This window comes from Trichoplusia ni, chromosome 16 (genome assembly GCF_003590095.1).
Source record: "Trichoplusia ni isolate ovarian cell line Hi5 chromosome 16, tn1, whole genome shotgun sequence".
Classification (NCBI taxonomy): Eukaryota; Metazoa; Arthropoda; class Insecta; order Lepidoptera; family Noctuidae; genus Trichoplusia; species Trichoplusia ni.
Genome location: NC_039493.1, coordinates 5,209,512 through 5,233,176, shown reverse-complemented (window position 1 = coordinate 5,233,176; position 23,665 = coordinate 5,209,512). Strand labels below are relative to the sequence as shown.

Sequence of the window (23,665 nt, the reverse complement as noted above, 5' to 3'; positions counted from 1 at the left end):
AGTATCAACTACACTAAAATGTAGTTTATTACATCTTTGTTTGAAACAAATGCGTTGTTTAGTGCAGATAAATTGACGTTGAATCGTAAATCAAGCAATTGAGGGTTACTCTCCCGTTTATCAACTGTTTATTGGCCGGTTATTCTCACCACAATGAACAATCAATTGTGGTCAAAGCATCGAAGCTAGCTTTGATATCTTAAGCTGTTGTCTGAGCGAGTGAGCGAACTACTTACATCGGTATTGAGCGATCTTTGGATTTCAAAAAACTCTTAGTAGACACCTTCTGACTTTAAGTCCAGAATAATTGTACAGGTAAACATATTTTATTATAATAAATTGTTTTGGTTAACGTACAGTTCAAATGTATTTTTTAAGTTTAATCATAGCATACCGTGGGTAGAGAATCTTAAAATAAACAGTAGGTATACCTATAGCATCCATTCAGTTAACTTGCATTTGCGAAAATTCCTTTTTTCATTAGCAAACTTTATTTAGGAATTCACATAAATCTATACAATAATTCATTATGTTCATGTAACAAAAAAAAAACTTTTATACGTCGTTAACCTCTTTCTCGTGTTCTAATGAGTTTTTAAAGACCGTGTGCATTAGTTTTGCTAGTTTTGCATCTAAGTAATATGCCAGGGATGGGGCGCGTGGGGCCCATTTTAAAAAAATATATAGGATAGTATATGAATTATACATAATACGGTTAAATATTACATTAGTCAATAAGAGAGCTCAGTTAATGAAGCGGTATTGAACAGTTATTTTTTGGAATCTATACTTCTATACTAATGTATAAAGCTGAAGAGTTTGTTTGTTTGTTTGAACGCGCGAATATCAGCAACTACTGGTTCAAATCGAAAAATTCTTTTTGTGTTGAATGGACTTTTCATCGTGGAAGGTTTTAGGCTATAAACCATCACGCTGCGACTAATAGGAGCGAAGATACATTGGAAAATGTGGAAAAAACAGGGCAGGTATAAATCATAACTTATATCTTCTAACCACGCGTCTAAGTCGCGGGCAACAGCTAGTTAGTAGATAACTTAATAAATACCGAGAGTAATATAACTATATTCGTAGGTATCTACTCATAATGAGTGCATTATGGGTAGGTAATAAATAATTTCTAAACAGTCATCCTGATTATAATTGAAATAGTAGAGTTATTGTAATTAGGTACGTAATACTTTGACCTATTTATTGATTTAATAAATATTTTAAGAATAAAAAAATAACGGGGTGCTGAATTCGAATTTCGAATTTAGGACGCCTTAATTCTTTTTTATGACGTATAGTTTAGCGTTTAGAAGCGGGAAAAATAAACTTATAATACAATTTTTAATGAACAATGTTTTTTTTTTATAAAACGTAGATATTTACTAAATACTAGTAGTGCCAGTAAAGTGTGTTATAATGCTGTTGAAAAACGAGGCGGCTGCAGTAGCGGTGTACGGAGAGTACTTACATGTAAGTGTAAAGGCTTATTCACACCGAAAGAGAAACGGCATGCAGCGTCTATAATTTTACAAATAATTTTGAATATTACTAACTTGAGCGACGCTCCTTAGTCACTACTTTTTCGGTAAGTACAATTAACATAATACCTAGTATTATGTAAGTAGATAGTTTATAGTAGATATAGATAATTTGACAGGATTTTTTGTGCTTTTTGATACTTTTCTCGGTATTTTGCTTTTATTTGTGGTAAGTAATATAATTATGTCGTTCTTTGCCTCTAAACCATGTTTCTCGGATGAATAGAAGTTTTGGTACTAAAGTTAAAGGCGCTTTTGATGTTTCTGCGCGTGGCTTGCAGAGTATCTTTTTTTTCATTTTTTTATGTTGCAACTTTAATTGTGAAAGGCAGATTAGGTCATATTGTATAAAACCTACATATACCGGTTACTCAAGATAAGCTACGAGTCTTGTCATGACTTATCGAACTTTGGCTTGCGGTGACCATTGTTTCTAGTTTGTGAAAACAGGCACTTTATAAGGTAAGAGTGTCATTATGAATGATATTACTCAAAAAGCCGGCTGTTATGTCGTAGCGCCGAACTGAACGTCATTTTGTACTTACCTACCTACATCGTAATATGAAACATATCACAAATATTTCATACCACAAATTTTTATATTTACGACCCCTAATTCTTTTTTTATGACCGGCATTGCCGCCCTAATGGCTTTTACCTTCTGATTTTTCGACGAAATAATCGCTTGCTTTAATGTCACTCTCCCATCGTGAATAGAGAACTATTTTATTATAATTTTTAATAAAATATTTTACGAGATTTATGTTTTACTAGTAAGAAGAATACAAATTACAAAGAAATAGCTAATAAACGACCACACCCATTTCGCGCTACTGATAGGAAAAAACCCTGTACAGCTCAAGTCGGACTCGAGACACCGAGGGTTTCGTACAAGCTAAAGAAAGACCAAACCTGTTTTGTGTTTCCTACAAACAAATGTCTGACTGTAACAACCGTTTATAACTTGTTGTTATAGCAGCAAATGAAAAACATCATCTGCGAAAATGTATGCTGTCACGATTCATGAGATATCTGGAGACACAGCCAGAGAGACGGAAAGACGGTCACACAGCAGAGCCTCAGTAATAGGGTTCCTTCTGATACCCTTAATGTAGCCAATGTAGGGAAGCTTAAAAACCTAGTGTTTAGGGTTAATACAATGTATTTAGTTTGCTAGCTATTTTTTCGAGAAAAAATAAATTCAGATTGCAAAAAGGATTGATGAGGTAACAAACATACACATACGATAGAAACACACTAGTGTATAGTATGATAGCTAGCGAAATTACGTTATCAGATTTGACTCTCAGTTTTTGGATTGAGGTATACGGATTTTACTGATGTATGTACAATCTAGTGCCAATAAAGAGTTTTAGAACCTTGGTATTACTTAAAGAATTTGAACTTTAATGTTTATACGTCTTATATCTTTATACCTTAAAGACTGTAAAACGAGCTCCTATTTATTAAGCCTCATTTGGGTGGGGTCCCAGTAATAACGGACATCTAAATGAACTTCTAAGACATGACATTATGAAGGGAACCATGGTATCTTTTTATTATGTCAATTTCACTACGACAATGGCGAGAGGCAAGTCCAAGACAGTTTCGCCATTGGTTTGCATGTTAGAAGTTTTCGCCACTACTGCCTTTCTTATAATTTAAATAAAAATATGACGTCTTATAAGCGCGCCGAAACAGAAACGTTTTAAGTAGTCCTTTTTCTAGATATAATATTATTTTAGGGGCTTATCTTAGTATTGATTTTCATCAGCAATAAACAGACATTATGTGGATATGATTAACAATAATAACACACTACTTTATCAATATAAGCTTTTACTCGCTTAAAAAAAACCTTAATCAGTTAGACCCCGCTCCAAGCACGAGGTCCTATTTTCCCGGGACTGAGAGTCCCGGAGGACGGTTATTGAAAAAGTTAGCGACGCGGCCGAGGCCTGGCCGAGAATTAATGCCGCGCAAGTACTGAAACTCTGATACTTCACCTTCTCCAGGACCAGGGAAAGAAATGTGCGAGATTTACAAACGAATCAGCTTTTCGTAGTGATTATATATTGTGAGACATCCCGTGAATATAAATGTGGTATTGATTTTGTTGAGGCCTCTGTATACGCCACGACAAATAAAATGAGTAAATAAATAAAATATACATGGAAAATACATGCGAATCTTACAATGATTTGGTTCAGTGTCTAAGAAAAAGTATTTCAGATAGGTAAGTGTCCTGTAACTAAAATTGGCTAAAGTGTTTGTTTTAATATAAGATAGGTTTAGAGCCCATAAATACATCAAAGGCTTTAATCTAACATAATTATAGAATCTTAGTTTATAAAAGTAGCATTAGCTTGTAAAAGTCTTCAAAATATTGTGAGGGTAACGTAGCCATTGATTAATTTTCAGAAACACAGCAATAATTTCCATTCCGGTTCTTAAGAAAGCTATGAATTTTGGTGCAATTGTCATTTAAAATTTACGTTAGAGCAATCAGGCTTGCTTTCATAAAATAATGTTGCTTCGCAAAAGATTCATACCAATGATAGTTCTGCATTACTAAGCAATCTGTACCGCGGAATGTTAAATAAGTTTTTAAAAACAGGCTAAATGCGTGTCAGACTTGCGATAGTGAAGAGTTCGTGCCTATAAAAAAAATACAGAAACAAATCAGCTCAAAAATCCGTCAACCATTATTGATTACACCAACCATAGCTTTACCTCGATTATTATTATTTGTCGTTATAGACAGACAGCCAGTTGGATAGGCGGAAAGACAGAGATATGAAATAGGGTTTCGTTTGTACCCCTTCACCTTCAGTATATTAACAATACGTGTCATTTTTCAAATTTCAGATGTGAAAAAATATGAAAAATCAAGAAATATTTTATTAGTTACTTACGAATATTATTTTTTTAAGTACATTAAGCGGAATTATTCAACGTCACCTAAAGAACTTGTAACCCATACAGCGCTAGACGCCACAATTTTGGTAATACTCTTGGTTTCTCTACTGTCATCTTATTTTATTTTATTTCGGTTCAAATTGAATAAAAACACAGTATATTCATTGCTCCTTTCCATTATCAACAAAATGAAGCCATCCACCGACATTATACGGATTGAAGGATGGCTCGACGCTGTTTGATAACGTTTTCCAAAATGATGGATCAGGTGGGACGCCAGCCAATATTGATTATGTACACTCTCGGATATAATGAAGTTGATCCACCATTACGAGATTCTGATGTGGATCCACAGGTTCGTGTTGATTTTAAGATGACAAGTTCTTTTTATGCCATTAATTTTAATGTTATGGTTTTCGTTATAAATAATCGTTATTCTCCATCTCATTTGAGCTTCATTGCTATTTTTGGACTAAGTTATACTAACTGTAATTAAAAAAAAAACAAAATCCATAAAATATGGACTTCGTATCACTATATTTTTTTTTATAATAAAAAATATGCGCATATAATGTAGTAAGTCGTACTTACCTACTCGTAACTGCTATCAAAGTATAACAATAATTGAAAAGAGCTACTTTGTTCACTGTAGTAGGTCTTATAAGGTGCAGGTAACTTATTGGGAGGTTTAGAATTGGTTCTTGCATGAAAGTTATATTTCGGTTGAAACAAAAGTATTCTTATGTAATTTCATTAATCGGGTCTATAATAAATAAAATATAAAAAATATTCAACAAAAAGATAACGATAGACTTAACCGTTCGGTTTTATTTAAGGGCACACATATTTACCGGTGTCTAAATACGACAATAAAATCGGAGTTATATAATTTGGTATGTCTTTGCCAAATAAAAAGTCCAAATGACCAAATGTCGTATCAGATAATACACAAAGTGATGAGTTTGGTAACTTAGTCATTAGTAGGTTAATATCGGTGACATTAGCGACGTAATCGTTGTGACTGCCTGCGAACAACCACGGCATCGTTACCTTTGACAGGTCGTACTCAGGAGGGGTCCTGCTACCGTATATTATCAGGTTTTTTATTGTTCCGTGATCGTACTCTCTGAAGCCGTTGTTGTGAATTTGGCCCCACCTCAAAAAGTTTTTAACAGAGGTACCAGAAGGCGCATGCCCCAAAACAACTGGTAAAACATCTTTAGTAATCTGGAACTGATTATAGCCTAACAGTGCGAAATATACCCCGGAGCAAATTGGATATGATATCCCGCTCACGCTACATATAAACTTAGCAGGTTCTTGTACAATACCACCTCGTTTTAATATTTCCTTCCTGAGAATTGAGTTCGGAAAAGTCTGAGACAGTACGCCTTGTAGTTGTATTACAATGAATCTAGAGTTGTCTAGCCACGCCGTCGGTGATATACCAAAGCCAACCTTTATATTGGCGTTGTATTCAGGTTTCTTCGAACACAGGATCAGCAAAATGGTAACTGCCTGTGAATGGCCAACGTATGTAAGTTGAGTCTCGTTTGATTCCATTAAAACGTAATCTATAATTGCTGGAAGGTCCCGAGTAGCCATTTCATCGATGTCAAAGTCCCAAAATGCAGAATCTTTGTCAGGATTTAACGTAGTGTGGTTTCTGCCGTAAAAGTTACCTCGGACGTTTGCTGCCCACACATCGTAGCATTGATCGGAGTAGATGTAGCAATGAGCTTTACCCGGACCTGGCACGAGACAGTCATCACTGCTGAGGTAGAGCCCGTGCATGAAGAGTATCGTGCCTTTAGAGGTTGTACACTTCTCATTTAAAGGTATTCGGAAGAGGCCTAAAATATATCCATCTTCGGTGGTTACATAATGTTGTTCTGCGGTAAAGCCATCATAATCTGCTAGTTCAATAAAGGTTAAGTCTCTTCTTGGTGTATCTTCAAACAAGTCGATATTAATTCCGAATGCAGAGTATATCATGCAGAAGACGGTTATTAAGACGGGACGAATCATTTTTTTTGTTGCGTTCTGAAAATTTGTTAAAGTTACCGGTTATATATCTAGGGTACGTAGAATAGAACATGTCATATGAAAACATGTCTTAATAAAAATTGATTTATAGAAGATATAGGGATTAAACTCTATACTCTGTTGGGATATAGATTGCGAATTGAAAATCACAACTGATTGATGGTTATGAAACGCTAACAGATTTTTTTAAAATTTCGGGTATTAAGTATTGGAACGGAGCCGTTAAGACTGGCTTCCTTATTGTAAGATATAACATTTATTCATTACTTCTGTTTAAAAAGTACTGACCTTAGCACGGAGATTGGGGTCTTCTTGATATTATAATACTTGAGATGTTTCAACTCCGACAGGCCATTTATGATGTAAAGTGAGGGCCTTTGCAGACGAGTAGTAAGTACAGCTGAGCCTCTAGCGACTTCGCTGCTGCATACTATTTTAAGCCTTGAAATGTTTTGACGATATTTAAAGACTTTTATACTTGCCTAGTACCTACAAAAGCCGCGGAATCGTATTTGCTGTAGCTAAGGTCTTGTTCATAGTGGTGGATAGAGACTACCATACACTTAAACAATGAATTATTTAAAAGTAGTGCTTCATTTCGTTAGTCCACTAGAAGGATGGATAAATCTAACCTATTCTTCTCTGTTATAAGACCAACATGCGCTGGTCGATCAGTTACATAATATTACTCTGATAACTAGTGAGATGGTCTTTTCCCGCGACTTGTTTGAAGATTTTCGTAATTACTTTAAGGACTTTATGGATCGTTTCGTTATGGACCCTTCTTTTTTGTAAATGACTCTGACTGAATTTAACGGGGGGATTTCACGGGGAGTTTGATTAACATTTAAGTTACATACACAAAGATACGTAAGCTCAGAATTGATGGCATCATTTTGTTAAACTTTCTTTTAAACAGTAAAACAATAAATCCATATTCAACAAATTAAAGGATAACGTCGAGCATGACTGAGAAGCCAAAACCTGTTTCGCCAGGAAAAAGCACGGGCTCAGTTCAGTCCTGAAAACATTGCTTGATTACGAAGATGTAATTGTGAACTGCTGCGCCTTTAGACTTATTCTGTTTCTTAACTGAATAGTTGATAACCAAGTGAACCAGGGCTTGGTAGGCCTTCAGGAATATATATTTTTTAACTGGTATATAATAATCTTTGCAAATCAGATGGAAGAAATGCGTTGATTGAGCTAGGAGAGTATGAATTTAAAACTATTATCTGACCACTAAAAACCATACAACCGATTTAAATTTGGGAATAAAGGGAAACTATTTCACCGCAAATGAAAAAAATAATCATCAAATTTATTGGCTTAGTCCGGAGTTCTGAGGTAACAAACAAAAAAAATATTTAAGAATAGAGAAACTCCCTTTTTTGAAGTTAAATGAAAAAGAAACAATATGGTTATGAATGCTTATTTTGTTTTTCGTTGAAGTCGCGATTTTTTTATTCCGCCGACGTATAATAAAAGTGTGTCTGAGCCCTTACCACAATATTTTCAGTTCTCTAGATAAAAATATTCCATTGTTAAAATGGTATTTGAACAACTGGTAAACTCTAATTAATTACTGTAACCGAATGCTAATCACATATAAGAAAGAGAAATATTTTCCTACGGCTTAATTAATGTATCTTATTTGGTGAAGTCTTTAAAACTCCCAGTTTGATAAGACCCAGATCTGAAAACCTTTATCATTAATGGTTGCATGCAGCAAATGACTTATCTTTTATCCTGTAATGATGTTCTGATTTTTTCATTTTCAAAAGTATGTACCTAGTTTTTTACATAAATGCAGTAGTCTCATTAAAGCGCAAATTGTTTGTATGACTTAAATTAATTAGAGCATTTATAACTTAGTATTGGACAAGAAGATTTACATATTTAAGGTATTACCGTGTTACACTGTTTGAGATTTAAAGCATTTTGAGTAAGTTTTTGAGGTTTTTGGACGGCGCGTAGTTCTTTTGCAAAACAAACTTAATTTATAAGGTTGTTTAATGGGAACACACTATTACCTTTTGCTTTAATAATAATATGAAATATGCTAAGAGCTTGTACCTACTCTAGACTACTATAGAGCAAACAATATGAAGTAACATTCTTGCATGCATGCATTTATAGATAAAATTGTTGAAATTATATTAGGGTAAATATATCCAGCCTGCATCCAGCATCCAACATGTGGTGCTCTTTTAAGTACCTTTACAAATATATATTCAATATACAGCGCCAATGTAATTTCCCTACTTGATGCTGATGGTCCGTGGATAGTTTATCGTCCGTAATGTTTATTGTTCGAGATAGCCATCTCTTTGAAGTACTATCAAGCGGATCTTATCGTATTGTGTCGTGGTAGCCAAACATAAATTGATAACACATAATTGAACCTTTTTTCCAAAGGATCATGTAGCTCAGTACTCTATACGAAAGTTATGCTCGCATGGTAAAACTTGACGATTCGAACCGAATACTATGGCCTTCACTAATGTCAATGATTGAAATAGTCGTGAAGCCATTGAACTCAACAAAACATTGTACTGAGGTTAAAGACATTTATTAATTTCCGAAAACGACTTGTAGGATTTACTTACATGATAAGTCTAAAATTAAATTGATTATTCAGTGTTCCTCTAATAGGGGAGCTTAGATACGTATATACTTAGTAATATTATCAGGTATGAAGAAGATAACAACTAGGTGAGTGTTTTGTTAAATAATGTTTATTTAGTATAACGAGTACAACAAAAAGATATTTGTACACATCATATTATATATAAGTAGAATAGAACTACTTGTTTTTGTTCAGGCTCCACAGCGTTGTGCACGGCGTACACGGCTAGAGTGGCGTCTCTTCTTAACAACTTAATAATATTACTTTAAGGGGCAGGTGAGAGAACGGCAGGGCCACGGAAATGAAAAAGATTCTTAAGTGCAGCTGTAGGAATAAACCAGCGCCACTTAAAACAACACACTCTTAGAGTTTCTAGAATTTGTTCGCTTTTAATGGACTCGACCTAGTTTTACTTCTTATTGTTATTATTTTAATAGTTTTCATCTGCGGCTGTAGTTTTCTGCAAGTCCCTAGAAGACACTAAAAAAACAATTTTATTTTATTTAAACGGTAAAAAGCTGGTTCGTTTAACGTTCCTTGATTTTAAACAATTGTTCTTTTAAGAAGGGTTTATATATTTTTTGGCGCCATATTTATGAAAATGTGTGCTTTGTGTCTGTAAAATCTAAAGTGATATAAAAGAGTCAATAAAATTAATGTATTAAATTAATGAGACGATATAAATCTCACTCATAGCTACAATTTATCGTTCTAAAGTATAAACATACACTGATTTGCATTTATTGATTGGAACGACTGTGTTACTTAACATAATTTACTTAATATTTTTTCACCTTGAAATGCTATGATATTTAGTTCCACCAAAAAAATACTAAATAAAGATTCGGAGTATTTGGTAGAAATGGTACATAATTGAAAATTTGAGGATTAAAATGTAATGTAGTCCATCAAAAAGATTTCCAAAAAATATTGAAAGCGTTTTTTTTATCCAGTAAACAATAAATGATATAGTGAGTTGTAATCTCGCTTTTTTGGCTTTTATATAGGTACACTATTACATAAAATATGTAGATAACGTCTTCAAAAGCCATATTCCTTATATGAATTGGTTACATGTATTATATATAATCATAAAAAATATTCAAATTATTTAGGGGCACACATTTTTACCAGTATCTAAATACGATAGTAAAATCGGAGTTACGTAATTTGGTATGTCCTTGCCATATATAAAGTCTAAGTGACCAAATGTCGTATCAGATAATACACAAAGTGATGAGTTTGGTAATTTAGTCACGAGTAGTTGAATATCGGTGACATTAGCGACGTAATCGTTGTGACTGCCTGCGAACAACCACGGCATCGTTACCTTTGACAGGTCGTACTCAGGAGGGGTCCTGCTACCGTATATTATCAGGTTTTTTATTGTTCCGTGATCGTACTCTCTGAAGCCGATGTTGTGAATTTGGCCCCACCTCAAAAAGTTTTTCACCGAGGTACCAGAAAGTGTGTGCCCCACAACAACTGGTAGAACACTTTTAGTAATTTGGAAATTATCATAACCAAATAATGCAAAATATGCCCCGGAACAAAGCGGATATGACAATTCTTTCAAGCTGCAAATAAACTTGACAGGTTCTTGTATAATCCCACCTCGTTTGAATATTTCTCTGCTGAGAACTGAGTCTGGAACCGTCTTAGAAAGTAAGCCTTGGAATTGCACTACAATCAATTTAGAGTTTCCTAGCCATGCCGTCGGTGATATGCCAAAGCCAACCTTTATATTGGCGTTGTATTCAGGTTTCTTTGAACACAGGATCAGCAAAATGGTAACTGCCTGTGAATGGCCGACGAATGTAAGTTGAGTCTCGTTTGATATCATTAAAACGTAATCTATAATTGCTGGAAGGTCCCGAGTAGCCATTTCATCGATGTCAAAGTCCCAAAATGCAGAATCTTTGTCAGGATTTAATGTAGTGTGGTTTCTGCCGTAAAAGTTACCTCGGACGTTTGCTGCCCACACGTCGTAGCATTGATCGGAATAGATGTAGCAATGAGCTTTACCCGGACCTGGCACGAGACAGTCATCACTGCTGAGGTAGAGCCCGTGCATGAAGAGTATCGTGCCTTTAGAGGTTGTACACTTCTCATTTAAAGGTATTCGGAAGAGGCCTAAAATATATCCATCTTCGGTGGTTACATAATGTTGTTCTGCGGTAAAGCCATCATAATCTGCTAGTTCAATAAAGGTTAAGTCTCTTCTTGGTGTGTCTTCAAACAAGTTGATATTAATTCCGAACGCTGAGTGCATCAAGCAAATCAGTGTTACTATATGACGGCGAATCATTTTGTCCATGCGATCTGAAAAAAGGTACCGGTCCGGTAACATTATCAAAAATTACCGTTATCGCAATAATAACATACAAGAAATTCAGATACAAAATTTTATAGGTCTTATTGATAGGAGTATGGGGGATAATATGTTAACCATTACCTTGCTACTCTGTTGTTGATGACTCGAAATTTTAAATTTGTCCGGCACACCGGCACTTCGCGTAACTCAAAATGTGGATTTTAAAGCCTTAATAAAGTCAAGTTGTCAGTATTTGGCGGTTAATCACTTATGACGGGTATTATGAACTGGTTTTGGACCCAAGCCATTCATTATGTCCTCGAGAAGACATTTTATTTTTTCTTAACAAACAGGTTGAAATAAAATAAAATACTGATCTTGGCACGGTGATTCAGGTATGTATAAAACAGATTACACTCCAGACAATTATTAAGTCAGACCGCTCATTTATGTGGACATAGTAGAACTGACCGACTTTTTCGAATATTACTTAATTGGCCATGTGAATTAAATTAAGTAAGGTCGCTTACAAACGAGTAGCAGCCACAGCTGAGCCACTTGCGACTTCGTGGCTCATCCTTGGTGTCTTCCGTGCTTGTCGACATGGTTCCTTAGACGTCTGTTAAACATTATGGTAGAACTAATGTGAAACCTCTATATTCTTCTTAGCTGGCTGTCTATCGTGAACAAATCTTTATCTCTCAAAGTATCACTTTGTGACAAAGCTTTATTAAGCAAGTAAGTTATCTGAATCCTAACCTGACGACTTCTTTGAAAGCGGAGTCATGCAATTAGTAAAATGTATTTTTAGTGTTATGGTTGTGTGGTCAGGTTTTTTAAAAGCTTACCGGTCAAGCCCCGGCACTATACTTATACCTCTCGGCTACTGGTGCAGAACAGAACGTACTGGGGATTCGATTCATGAAAGAGAACCATTTGTACTAACCTCAGATTCATGATGGAAGGCTTTATGTGCTTGAACAAGTAAACCGTCCTTTGTGATACGAGATGCATTAGATTGGTTTTTCACCAAGTCGTTTAAAAAACTGTCAAGGATCTTATTTCAGTGTCAATCTTCCAACAAGACACACTCGCACATAACTCACCTTTATACAACATACACTAAATTGTAATTACTGAATCAAATCAGGCAAGCAGACAGGCACGTCAAACTTATAAAACCCCTTTTTTATAATTTGTACAACTAGACCCGGATGTAATCCCCTATCATTTAACATACTATTACTCCCTAACACGTCCTTCTCCTATCTGAGATTGCTAAAATGTAGTATTAGTATTTTTTTTGCTTTTTGCACTTTTTAAGGGTTGTACCGATAGGTAAAAACGGAACCCTATTACTGAGGGTCCACTGTATGTCCGTCCGTCCGTCACCAGGCTGTACCTAAAAGTGTATCGCCATTTTCTTTGCAATTCTGCAGACGAAAATATTCGAGTATAAAAAAAGTTATTTGAAGAGCTGATCAAGAATAAAATTATTTTATCACGTTGCAATATATGTGGCATTACGAAATGGTATTTATGAAGCTGATAGGGAAGAAAACATTTTCATACGACATGTTCTTTGTATTTGCTCATTGAAGAGTCTATGTAACTTTTTGTTTACGATAAACGAAAACTAAGACTTAGATCTAAAAACTATATTTTAGGCCTTTTTATGTCATCAGCGGTCACACGCGGAAATAACTTGGAATTATCGGTCTAGTTTCTGTGTCTGTTTGGTAAGAAGTTTTGCAATTTCTGGTCATATAAAAACCATAATCCAACCAAAGCCATATTTCCTGCCTATTTTATATCATTAATGGTCGCATAAAGCATTTAATTACCAATTTTGTATCTAATTTTATATGGTTTACTTCATGAGGGGATCCAGGAAAAATTAATGATTTACAAAGTTGCAGTTGTCGTATTTAATGCAGTACCTATTTTGGTATTTTTCCTTTGCGTAAGGTACAATATTATTTAATATTTTTGTAACTTGTGGTTAATTTTTTATTTCTCTATGTTTTAGACGCGTAATATGCTCTAGTGCCTATTATTGTAGGCAAGATAGTAATTAAGACAAAAACTAACGGGTGCTTTATCAACTACAGCTAAAACAACAATTTTAAATAAAAGATGTTAGCTTGTAGATTATATTACTGAGTATAATCTCTGTGAAAACAAACTCTGCAAAAAAGAAATAATGTTTACAATGTTCGTACTCAGATATAAACCACGAACAGACACTCAGATCTTAAAGCAAATAATATTTGTTAAATTTTAGATAACGGTGTTTATTTGCAACACACTATATTTGCAGATTGGTGGCTGATTGTAAAGTTAAATTAGGGCATAGTTATGTTACATTGTCTATCTAATAGAGCTGAGACTATGGCAGCGCTGGGCAAACAAGAATGTTTCGGTAGCTAGTCGTCGCAAACTTCGTGAAAACATTCAGCACTAAAATACGATGTGGTATATAATACTCCTGCAACAAAGCTATTCTTTAATGCCCGTCGGATAATAAAACATTTCGACGTTACTTAATTCACGTCATAAGAAGAAACGTATTTAGTGGTTTTTAAATGGTATTATCTTAATGAGTGTCATTATTAAAAAATATTATTCGCCAATAACATTTTGCAAAGCTTATTTACGGGCAAGACATGTTTAGGAAGAATAAATAAAAAAATAAAGTCACCGTCGAGTGTTTCTTAGTTCAATTTTGAACTTGGGATCGATAGTATGCGCACAATGTCAGAAATGAAAGCGTTTTACATTATTGGCCAAATAATTGCCTGCATACTTGAGAAACAGCAGTCTCGGACTGACCTTCGCCTGCTCTTAGATAACGAAGAATAATATATCAGTAGTAAGAGGCAGACCCGAAGGCAGATTTTTTTGTTAATTGATACGTGATTCAGTAGCTGACATATTTAAATTGAACATAGCTATATTTTTACATGTCTTTCTGGGCATAATGATCCCGCGTTATAGTGCACTGTTCTAGTTCATATGTGGTCTATGTCGGCTTCTCATATGATGGATGATGTCTCCGGCAGCTTGTTCCGTGCGCTGGCGAAGGAAATTGCATTGCTGTGCAGCGGCGCTTTAAATTATATTACAGTCTTGCAATGAGGATTTAATCATGATAAGGTTCAGGGTGTAATTTACTGAAATTAATACGTCTATGCATTAATTATTATCAACACACGGCATTCAAATGGTAATTAATTAACTTGTTTATATTTTCAAACGCTAACCGGTCTCCGGTCAGGTACGAGTCGGATTCGCGACTCTGAGGGTTCCTGACAATTAAGTTAAAGTAAAAAAAAAAACAAAAGAAAATGGTTACCCATCAATAATAATTATGACAACATCACTACACGACATAAACTTGGCTGGATTTATTGGTGCTGTCTCTTCAAGTTTGTCTGGTAATACTTGGCATAGGTAACAACAAATAAGAGGAAATTCAGTCATAAATTGCTAGTTGAACAAATTTGAAATAGCCATCAGTACGAGTAGTTCTCTAAAGACTCTACACATAATTCTACGCAATAACACATTATTTACTAACAGCAACTGCGGACTCGAATGCATTAAAATTTTCAGACGTAGGTTACTTAACACTAACACTATACAATTGGATACATACTTTGCCAGGCTAGGCAGTTGAAATTTTCACAGATGATGTAGCTATTTGGCTCCTTCTGCTGCCGCTATAACTACAAACACTAAAAATAAAGATCGAGCTCAAGTTACAATTGTTACGGTCTTAATTTATTGGATTTGTATACCTTAAGCCTTTGTAACCCTTAGTGTCGTGAGCTCGACTCACACTTTACCGGTTTGTTTTATGGAACAGCGGACAAACAAACATAATGTATAAAACATTATGTTTGTTTGTCCGGTTAAGGTGGGTGCGAATGGACACACCCATCGCTCACTTACTAGGCACGTGACAATTTATGTAGTAACTTGTAATATCTACTCCGAAAAATGCATTCATAAATTGGTCAATGGCTCTTTTAACCAAATCTTTTTTTTCATAGTTGTTTCAAAAATTCCATTTTCATTATGTGTTTAATGAACCATTTAACTATACCCCTGCACCTTACTTGACTTCATTGTTGTGACAATAGAAAATGCCTATGAAAAGGGAGTTTGGTATTTGTTTACATAGTTACAATATTTAATAACGCCAACAAATCTGTATCAAACGACTAAATCAGGTTAAAACCTAAAATTGCTGAAGACTGTTCCAATAGAATAGATCAGAATATTATTTATTTGTGAAAATATTGTTTCAAGTCCTAAGATAAATATTTAGCTTTATTTGGGACAATTGCTCGAGTTTCAAGGATATCAATCAATGGTACACGTGCGAAAAAAAACTTATACTAACATGTTTGTTTTACGGTCAAAATCTTTGCAGAAGTATCATTAAAAAACGAGCAATAAAATACCTTTTACTAGTGTAAATTCATAATTAATAAAAAAAAACACGTATTTGTTTGGTATTGCAATTTTCCAATATTTAAAATTATATTTTAGCGCATTCATTAAAATCAGATAGGTTAGGCTGGTTACAGAATGTATAAGATATTCCAATACGGGATAGCTCTTTTACGAATATCAATATACTAATCTGAGTTACTAATTACTTATTACGTATATTCGTATTTCAATGTTAAAACTAGGACTTCTGCTGAATCACATTCCATATGTCGGCATTCTGTATGATTTTAGCGACACGATTATTATTTCCTTCCTCCCTCGGGGTAAGCGACACTTATGTTTTATCACAAACAGGAGTTACGGTACTCGTGCCGACAGTTTCGCTTTTTATTTTGCTTATGACACACTATGTTAAATTCTAACCCAGAGGTTAAGCACTCGTGTGTTTATGTTTGAACAGTACGATCGTATTGTTTTATCACGGTTAATAACAAAATAAGTTCGTTAAACTGATTCTAATATGGGTTTTGCAGTAAATGAATTGTCTATCCAAATATTGGTTTGCGTAGATACAAAGCTTTGTATTAAAATTTATTGGAAGTTTAAGCTTCAAAAACAAAATATAACAATCTATTGAACTTTAAAAGAAACTTATAAACACAAAAACACTGAGTAAACATTATAAACAAGTTTTGAAAATAATTTAGTAACTGTGTAGAACTTTATTAAATAGTTTGTGAAACTGATTTAATAAGACTAAAGTGCCTACTTACTTTTGTTCCGAACTCAATACATTAATAGTGAAGCTATATTTTTTAACTAATTTGCGCGTGCAACGTATGCTTGAAGGATACGTATGCATGAACTAAGGAAGATCTATACATATAATAAAATTGTAGAAAAGTGAAAACTGTACATTGAAAATTTTTAAAAAAGAATAATTGCAGGGTGGTCTACGAACGAGTCCGATGCCGAAAATATGATTTTTAGAATTTTTGTCTGTTTGTCTGTTTGTCTGTTTGTCTGTATGTATGTCCGGAAAGATCTTGGAAAGTACTGGATAGATTTGATTCATATTTTCAGAGAATATCAACAAGAGGTCCGGTCAACATACTTTTTACTTATTATCTCGCTTTTCGTTACAGGGGGTGAGCAGGAGCCTTTTATATCTATAAACAAATATCAAATTATCTCATAAACCACTGAATATATTTCGTTCAAATTTTGCATGAACCTTATCATACACATGATACAACAGATATACAAAAACCATAACGCTACTATGCAGGGGGCATGAGCAGTAAAGTTTTAAATTTTTGGACTCACCCGTAACATCGTGTAATACAATTATGAGGTGTATTTTCACCCCATTCAGTAGTAAGCAGCACGGTCATCAATTTACACAAAAAAACATCACGCTATCTATCTTAAGACTTTTGGCAGAGCAATAATAAGATTTTTCGAAAATAAATAATTTTCCCAAAATAAGTCATTATATTCTCTCTCAAGTCTATATAGGCCTACCGCGACTATTTCACAAGTAATATAAAAGAAACATAAACCAATACGTTTTTTTTATGTAATTGTTACCGTAATCAGTACATTTGTGAAAGAAAGGAACTTAAATTACTTTTATTTTTATTGATGTACTAAAATGACTCAAGTTCAAATGTGGAATGCCGTAATATGATTTTGTATTTATTTACGATAGGTGTATATACCTATTTTTTTAGCTCGGTAATGTTGGCGATGCTACTTCAAGATCAAAACATTCGCAGTGACACTCAACCCAAAGTCACATTGATCTCATCTATAATTATGCATAACAAAAAAATACTGAAGAACACAGTTAATTATTACCTTAGTACATCTGTAACAACTAGAAACAATTTTTTTTTAAAATTTGCCACATTACGTAGGCCAAAAGTATTTCGGATAAAAAAGCTCAGAAAACTTGCATAAAAACTGCATAATAGGTATGCAATGTGAAAGATCTATAAGACCAAAGCTATCAATGAATAGACATTATGTATCTATTGATAGAATAATGTTTACTGATACCTGGGATTTTCCAATATTTTAACGATTTGATCGGTCTACATCCGCCATTATAGAGACCGCACACGTGGTCCTTCCAGAAATTCCTTTAACAATTTATTGTAATCTCTACTTATTTAACATTTTCTTCTTTCGTAACCTGGTAAAAACAGGGGAAGGAACGAGACTGAATGAGTTTCTGAGATCCCTAAGCCGACGAGGATTAGGAACATATTTTTGGAAATTTCCCCAATAAGGCTGATAATAGAGTGTAGCTGTCACCACTTACATCCGGCATACAATGTCTGGAAAATTCATTTTGGCTGTCGGTATCGACAGCGTAACCTCATAACCAACCTCATGTAGTCTTTATTTAAGTTCCATTTATGCAGTAGGGATGACGGTATTTTACTTCAATGATCGTCAGGTAGGTTAACGAATAAAATACGTAATTTTTCTTTGTAAATTGGTACAGTAAATAGAACTCATGCGCATGAAGTCACTTTTATGTTCATATTTTGCTTTGTCGTAACATCACAAATTACACATAGGTATCCTATACTTTAGATTTTTGTCATTGTCAATTTTAAAAAAGGGGTTACTGATATTTTTTTTATTATCACGCTATTTATTTATCAGCAATTTAAAGGCAAATCATGATCAAAACACCAGGGGGCCAAGATAAAACGTTTACCAACTTTTTTATTTTGGAAATATTCCAAATGTGACTGAAGTGAATGAGGACAATCAAACATAACGTGTTTCAGGAAACCGTTTATCTGGGAGCAATTTTGCAAAATCTTATGACACTATGTAAAATCCACAGTTACCGAGCCCGACTCCCACTTCACCAGGTCCGTCCACAAAAATAATTTGACATCTTCTTTATATCGTCAGAAAACATCGTGTGTGAAAATAACAACTGTCTGGCTATCACTGTTCCTGAGAAACAGCTAGGTGACAGATAGACAAACGGACACCGGCGCCTCAGTAATATGGTTCTGGTTTACCTCTTTGGTTACAGTACAATAATAATTTTATGATACCTCATAATCACGGTCATAATCCCTCTAGCAATTTCAGGTGTAGGCCGTCCCAAGAACAGACGTGCTCGAAAATCATAACCCACCCAATTATTAAATGGAAAATTTCGAAAGTAAAACATTTTAGCAGAAGTGCTAAGACTGAGTTATACCTTCTGTTAATTTTTCCTACTTGCACCCCCCCCCCCGCCCCCATTTTTAAACGGCTCGATTTGTCAAACATGTCTAAACGAAAACTAAAATAGTTCAATTCATTCGGAAGCTATGATGTCACAGACAGACAGGCAGGCAGATATGTCAAAGTTATAAACCCTTCTTTTTGGGATTAAATAAGAAAAAGTCATTAAAACAGCTGTGAAATATTTGACACCAGGATAGTATATCGTAAACGATGAAATGTGTTTCATTCAAACATTTGATAGTTTTCGGGCCTCTCAAGATTCATTATAATTTAGAAATAAAGTGTTTTCATTTTCAATATTGCGTTACATTTTTACTATGATCGTTATTATTAAACTTCATAGTTTTTCACATCTTGAGAATCACGCAGACAAAGTCGCGGGCAACAGCTAGTACTTATATATGCGCCCACAAACTGAACATCGTAATTCCCAACTGGCAGTGAAAACCACACTTTATGTATGTTTTGTGTTCCAAGAATAGTTTTATAACTAGTTATCAGTTATTAAGGCGTCTAAAAATAGTCAAAATATTTACATAACGTGCTTAAGAAACATTACCACACGAATAAATTTAATTATTAATTTAATAATTATACCATCTGTGTTAATAAGACTAATACAATACTTCAAGATCAAATTAAACCGTTATGCAAACTCTTTGGTAGTCTTACGCAACCGAGCCTGATCAAAAACATGGATTGTGATATAAAAACGTTCGTCGCAATGATGAGGGGTGCCTTTTTGTGACCCTTGCTGCCCTTACTATGACGAACATTAAAAGAGATTTGTTAGAGGGAACATACACTGGATGAATTTTGTCTCAAAATGTATCGCCACATAATCTCAAAAGAGATTTGTTTAAATTTATTTTATGTCGGTAGAATTATACAAAAATAAAATAAATGACAATATTATGATATTATGTACTACTTAAACGCCTAAATCATAAATTTTTTTTTTGTATTTTATTACATGTATTTTAATGCCTGTAAGCATTCAAATACCCACATCAGACATAGTCACACACGCGTAAAATAATGTAGTTTTAAAACTAGTAAATGCAGCCAATTGTGACGTACCCACTTCTTACGTGTGTAGTGTTCCTTATGAATGCGCCATTTCACACCGGTTGCTTACTTCAATAGACGACTTCGTTCGTAAGGATACTTGTAGACTAGCATCTAAGTATCTACTTTGATAGTGTAAGGGAATAAAGCATGATTGCTTCATTTCAATTATATCATATTATTATTATTAATTTTTCAACTTGTAGTAGTTTAAGTTTAAGTTATTATGTTGATAGATTCTGAAGATAAAATAAATGAATAACCTGTATTGGTTAGGTACCCAACACTCGCACAGTAAATTAAATAGCGTGCAAAGGAAACAATCGTACAATTAATTAATTTAAGTTACAAAGAGGTGATGAAACAAAGCTACTGGTTAGTAGCAAAGTAAAAGAAAAAGTATTTATTTTATTTTTAACGGTGCAATTTTTGTCGATCATCTGAGTCCACCTTACTCGGATATTAACACGATGTTACGCTAAATATCGATAAGAATGCGTCGACGTTCATATGACATTTTATAAGAAGTGAAAAAATAGTGGTTTCTTAGGTTTACGCGAATATTAGACATTGAAATGAAACTACTTTTACGGATTTTATCGCGGTTTAATTTTAGATTTTAGTTCCCGACGTTTCGAAACCTTTGCAGGTATCATGGTCACGGGCAGACTGACCGAAATCCTGATCAGACCATAAGTCACACCGTGTATCGAAAGAAGACCCACACAGATAGGTACTTAAACGGTGAATCTCACCACCACCCTAAACAGTTAGCTACCGTGGGGAAATCTTTGTTTCAGAGAGCACACGGACTCTGTGATGACAGACACCTTGCCGCTGAGCTTCAACACGTCAAGCAAGTACTGCGAGACAACAAGCTCCAAGTTCCACGGCCCCGTCACAGAAACCGAGTGAAGCCAGCCACTGTTGATCGTTTGCCTGCTGTACTACCATACGTCAGAGGAGTCACTGACAAGATTGGTTACATCCTGAAGCGAGCTTCAATTAAAACATACTTCAAGCCGCCCAAGAAGATTAGCCAGTCCTTACCATCCGTCAAGTGTCACATACCTCTACAAGTTGCAGGAGTATACAAACTAGATTGTGACTGCGGCCTCTCTTACATCGGTCAAACCAAACGAAGCATAGGGACCCGCGTTAAAGAACACATAGCTGACGTGAAACACCGCCGCTCAACGAAGTCTGCAGTCGCCGAACATGCTGAAGGTTCCAGCCATTATATTAGATTTGACCAACCACAGATCCTCGCTAAAGAATCCAAATTCCTACCTAGGATGTTTCGCGAGGCTATTGAGATTAAAAAACACCCTAATTTCAATAGAGAAGATGGCTGGAAGATATCACCTACTTGGGATCCAATAATAAATAAACTCAAGGCCAAACCCAAGAGCAGCGCTGCAAGACATCAAGACACAGTGAGCTCATACTGCGTAGGTCGGACCACAAATAATTAATTAAAATATGAAGGTAGAACGAGCAACATCTCCTGTCAAGACGAACGCCATCTCAGTCTGCCCGTGACCATGATACCTGCAAAGGTTTCGAAACGTCGGGAACTAAAATCTAAAATTAAACCGCGATAAAATCCGTAAAAGTAGTTTCATTTCAAAGTGAAAAAATATTTTTAGATGATTTCATGTTAAAGGTAAAGAGAGAGCTATATGTAAAATGTATTTCTTATGTTGTCATCCTTAGATATACTATCTAACGATGAACACAACATTAGAAATACACTGGCAGTAGCTGATGAACATATTTTGTGACTACATAACTATTGTACTAATAAAGTGAATAACATGAAACACGGCTGTTGCTATGTAATTAAATCTCCAGAATTTGTCAACTTGAAAATAAAGCGTGAAATTTCATTTTAGAGGACAGAATCAGGACATTTCAACAGGTTTTGTTGGAACATGCGACTCCGTGTGTCGGATAACCGCGATGTAGCCAGACTTACAATGGACTCCTGTGGAAGCTTCACGGATACTCTTTAAACTTGGTCAAGTCAGAGGAAAGCCGTTTCGATGCCAACCCAGTTTTTACTTAGTAAATACCAAATATCCTAGCGACTATGCTAGCAGTATAATCATCAATCAGGCGCTATTGCATCTATACTTGTAGTAAATATATTATATGAATGTCATATTAAGTGCATGTCTATCAAGTGTTACTGTCAAACTTTTCTCATATTCACATTAATATTAATCAAATGGAGAGTAAACTCTGAAATATAATTCTGCTCGCTTGGCAACACAATTCAAAAAACGTGAATTGGTATAAAATGAAATATTACGTAGGTCGAGCCGAATCCTCGTGCCTAATGGACAGACCCTTTTGTGGCCATTAAAACGGAAAATATCATTTAGAGGCGTTTTATAGTTATTTAATTTACAGTAAAACCATAAGAACATCAGCCCTCGTAGACAAAATTAATAGAAATTACGTTAGTATATGGTCACTTATCTTCTTCTTTCAGATGTGGTCTCTCTAACTTACGAATGCTTGCAGTTAGCACTGCAAAATCACTTACATGTACGTATTTTATAGTCTTTTGGTCGTAACCGTTAATTTTGTCTTTACTTCTAGTAAGTTCTTCTAGGCAGACAGGTTCAACAAAAGACATTTAAGGCCTAGTGGTTTGATGTTATTCATGAAAAAATGTTGCTGGTATTGGCAAAATATTGCCTATTACAATATTTCAAAATACGTTTTGTGTTCAGCAATATCCGTGAGGTTTATACGGCGGCACACTCGGCACCTCTCACCGCGCCCTCTATAGCCTGCCTTTAACGTTTATTTGTGTCACGTACCAGTCCGGCTCTCATATTTTTATTGTCTGCAACAGCTTAAGAAACTGCTCCCTACTCAAAAACAAGGCGCTTTTAATGGTTTTCTGTGAAAACAATATGAATTATTGAGTAACTCGTGTTTCTGAATTGAGTCGCAACACCATTGTTTTTGGGCTTTTAATTCTGCATTTTCATTGTTCATAAAAGGCTTGTGCGTCACTTGTCTGGTGAGAATGTTTTATGTAAACTATTAGTCGATCCACCTTTATCTTATTAAACCCCGCCAACGGAAAAAGAATTGTATAAAGGGTGTGTAAGTTTGACGTGTATGTTTGTCTTTCTGTGACATTATAGCTCTGGAACGCATTGAGGGACTTCAATTTTGTTTGTTTTGTTTTAAAGGTACATTATGTTCGAGCGTTATTAGGTATGTTTGATAAAAAATGGTACAGCCGTTTAAAAGTTGAGGTGGCGAAAGTGGGAAATTTAACGAATATCTGCAAATTTACTCGAGTACGGACTCAAATGAAAGCGCTCTGAAATATATTATGGATGACCTAATTGAGAGTATCCTTACTTTCGTTTGATGATAAAATTGGTGGTACGAAAA

General features: G+C 34.8%; 2 protein-coding genes across 2 annotated transcripts; both read right to left on the bottom strand.

Moving 5' to 3' along the window:
- Positions 1 to 5,253: 5,253 nt before the first annotated feature.
- LOC113501923 (lipase 3-like) lies at positions 5,254 to 6,950 on the bottom strand. Its single transcript, XM_026883236.1, has 2 exons — positions 6,801 to 6,950; positions 5,254 to 6,509 (listed from the first exon to the last, which is right to left on the bottom strand). Exon 2 carries the CDS (start codon positions 6,492 to 6,494, stop codon positions 5,298 to 5,300), a length of 1,197 nt encoding a protein of 398 aa, XP_026739037.1. The 5' UTR covers positions 6,495 to 6,509; positions 6,801 to 6,950; the 3' UTR covers positions 5,254 to 5,297.
- A 3,287-nt stretch (positions 6,951 to 10,237) lies between these two features.
- Positions 10,238 to 11,442, bottom strand: LOC113501852 (lipase 3-like). The gene has a single exon (XM_026883144.1). It carries the CDS (start codon positions 11,411 to 11,413, stop codon positions 10,253 to 10,255), a length of 1,161 nt encoding a protein of 386 aa, XP_026738945.1. The 5' UTR covers positions 11,414 to 11,442; the 3' UTR covers positions 10,238 to 10,252.
- Between the last annotated feature and the right edge of the window lie 12,223 nt (positions 11,443 to 23,665).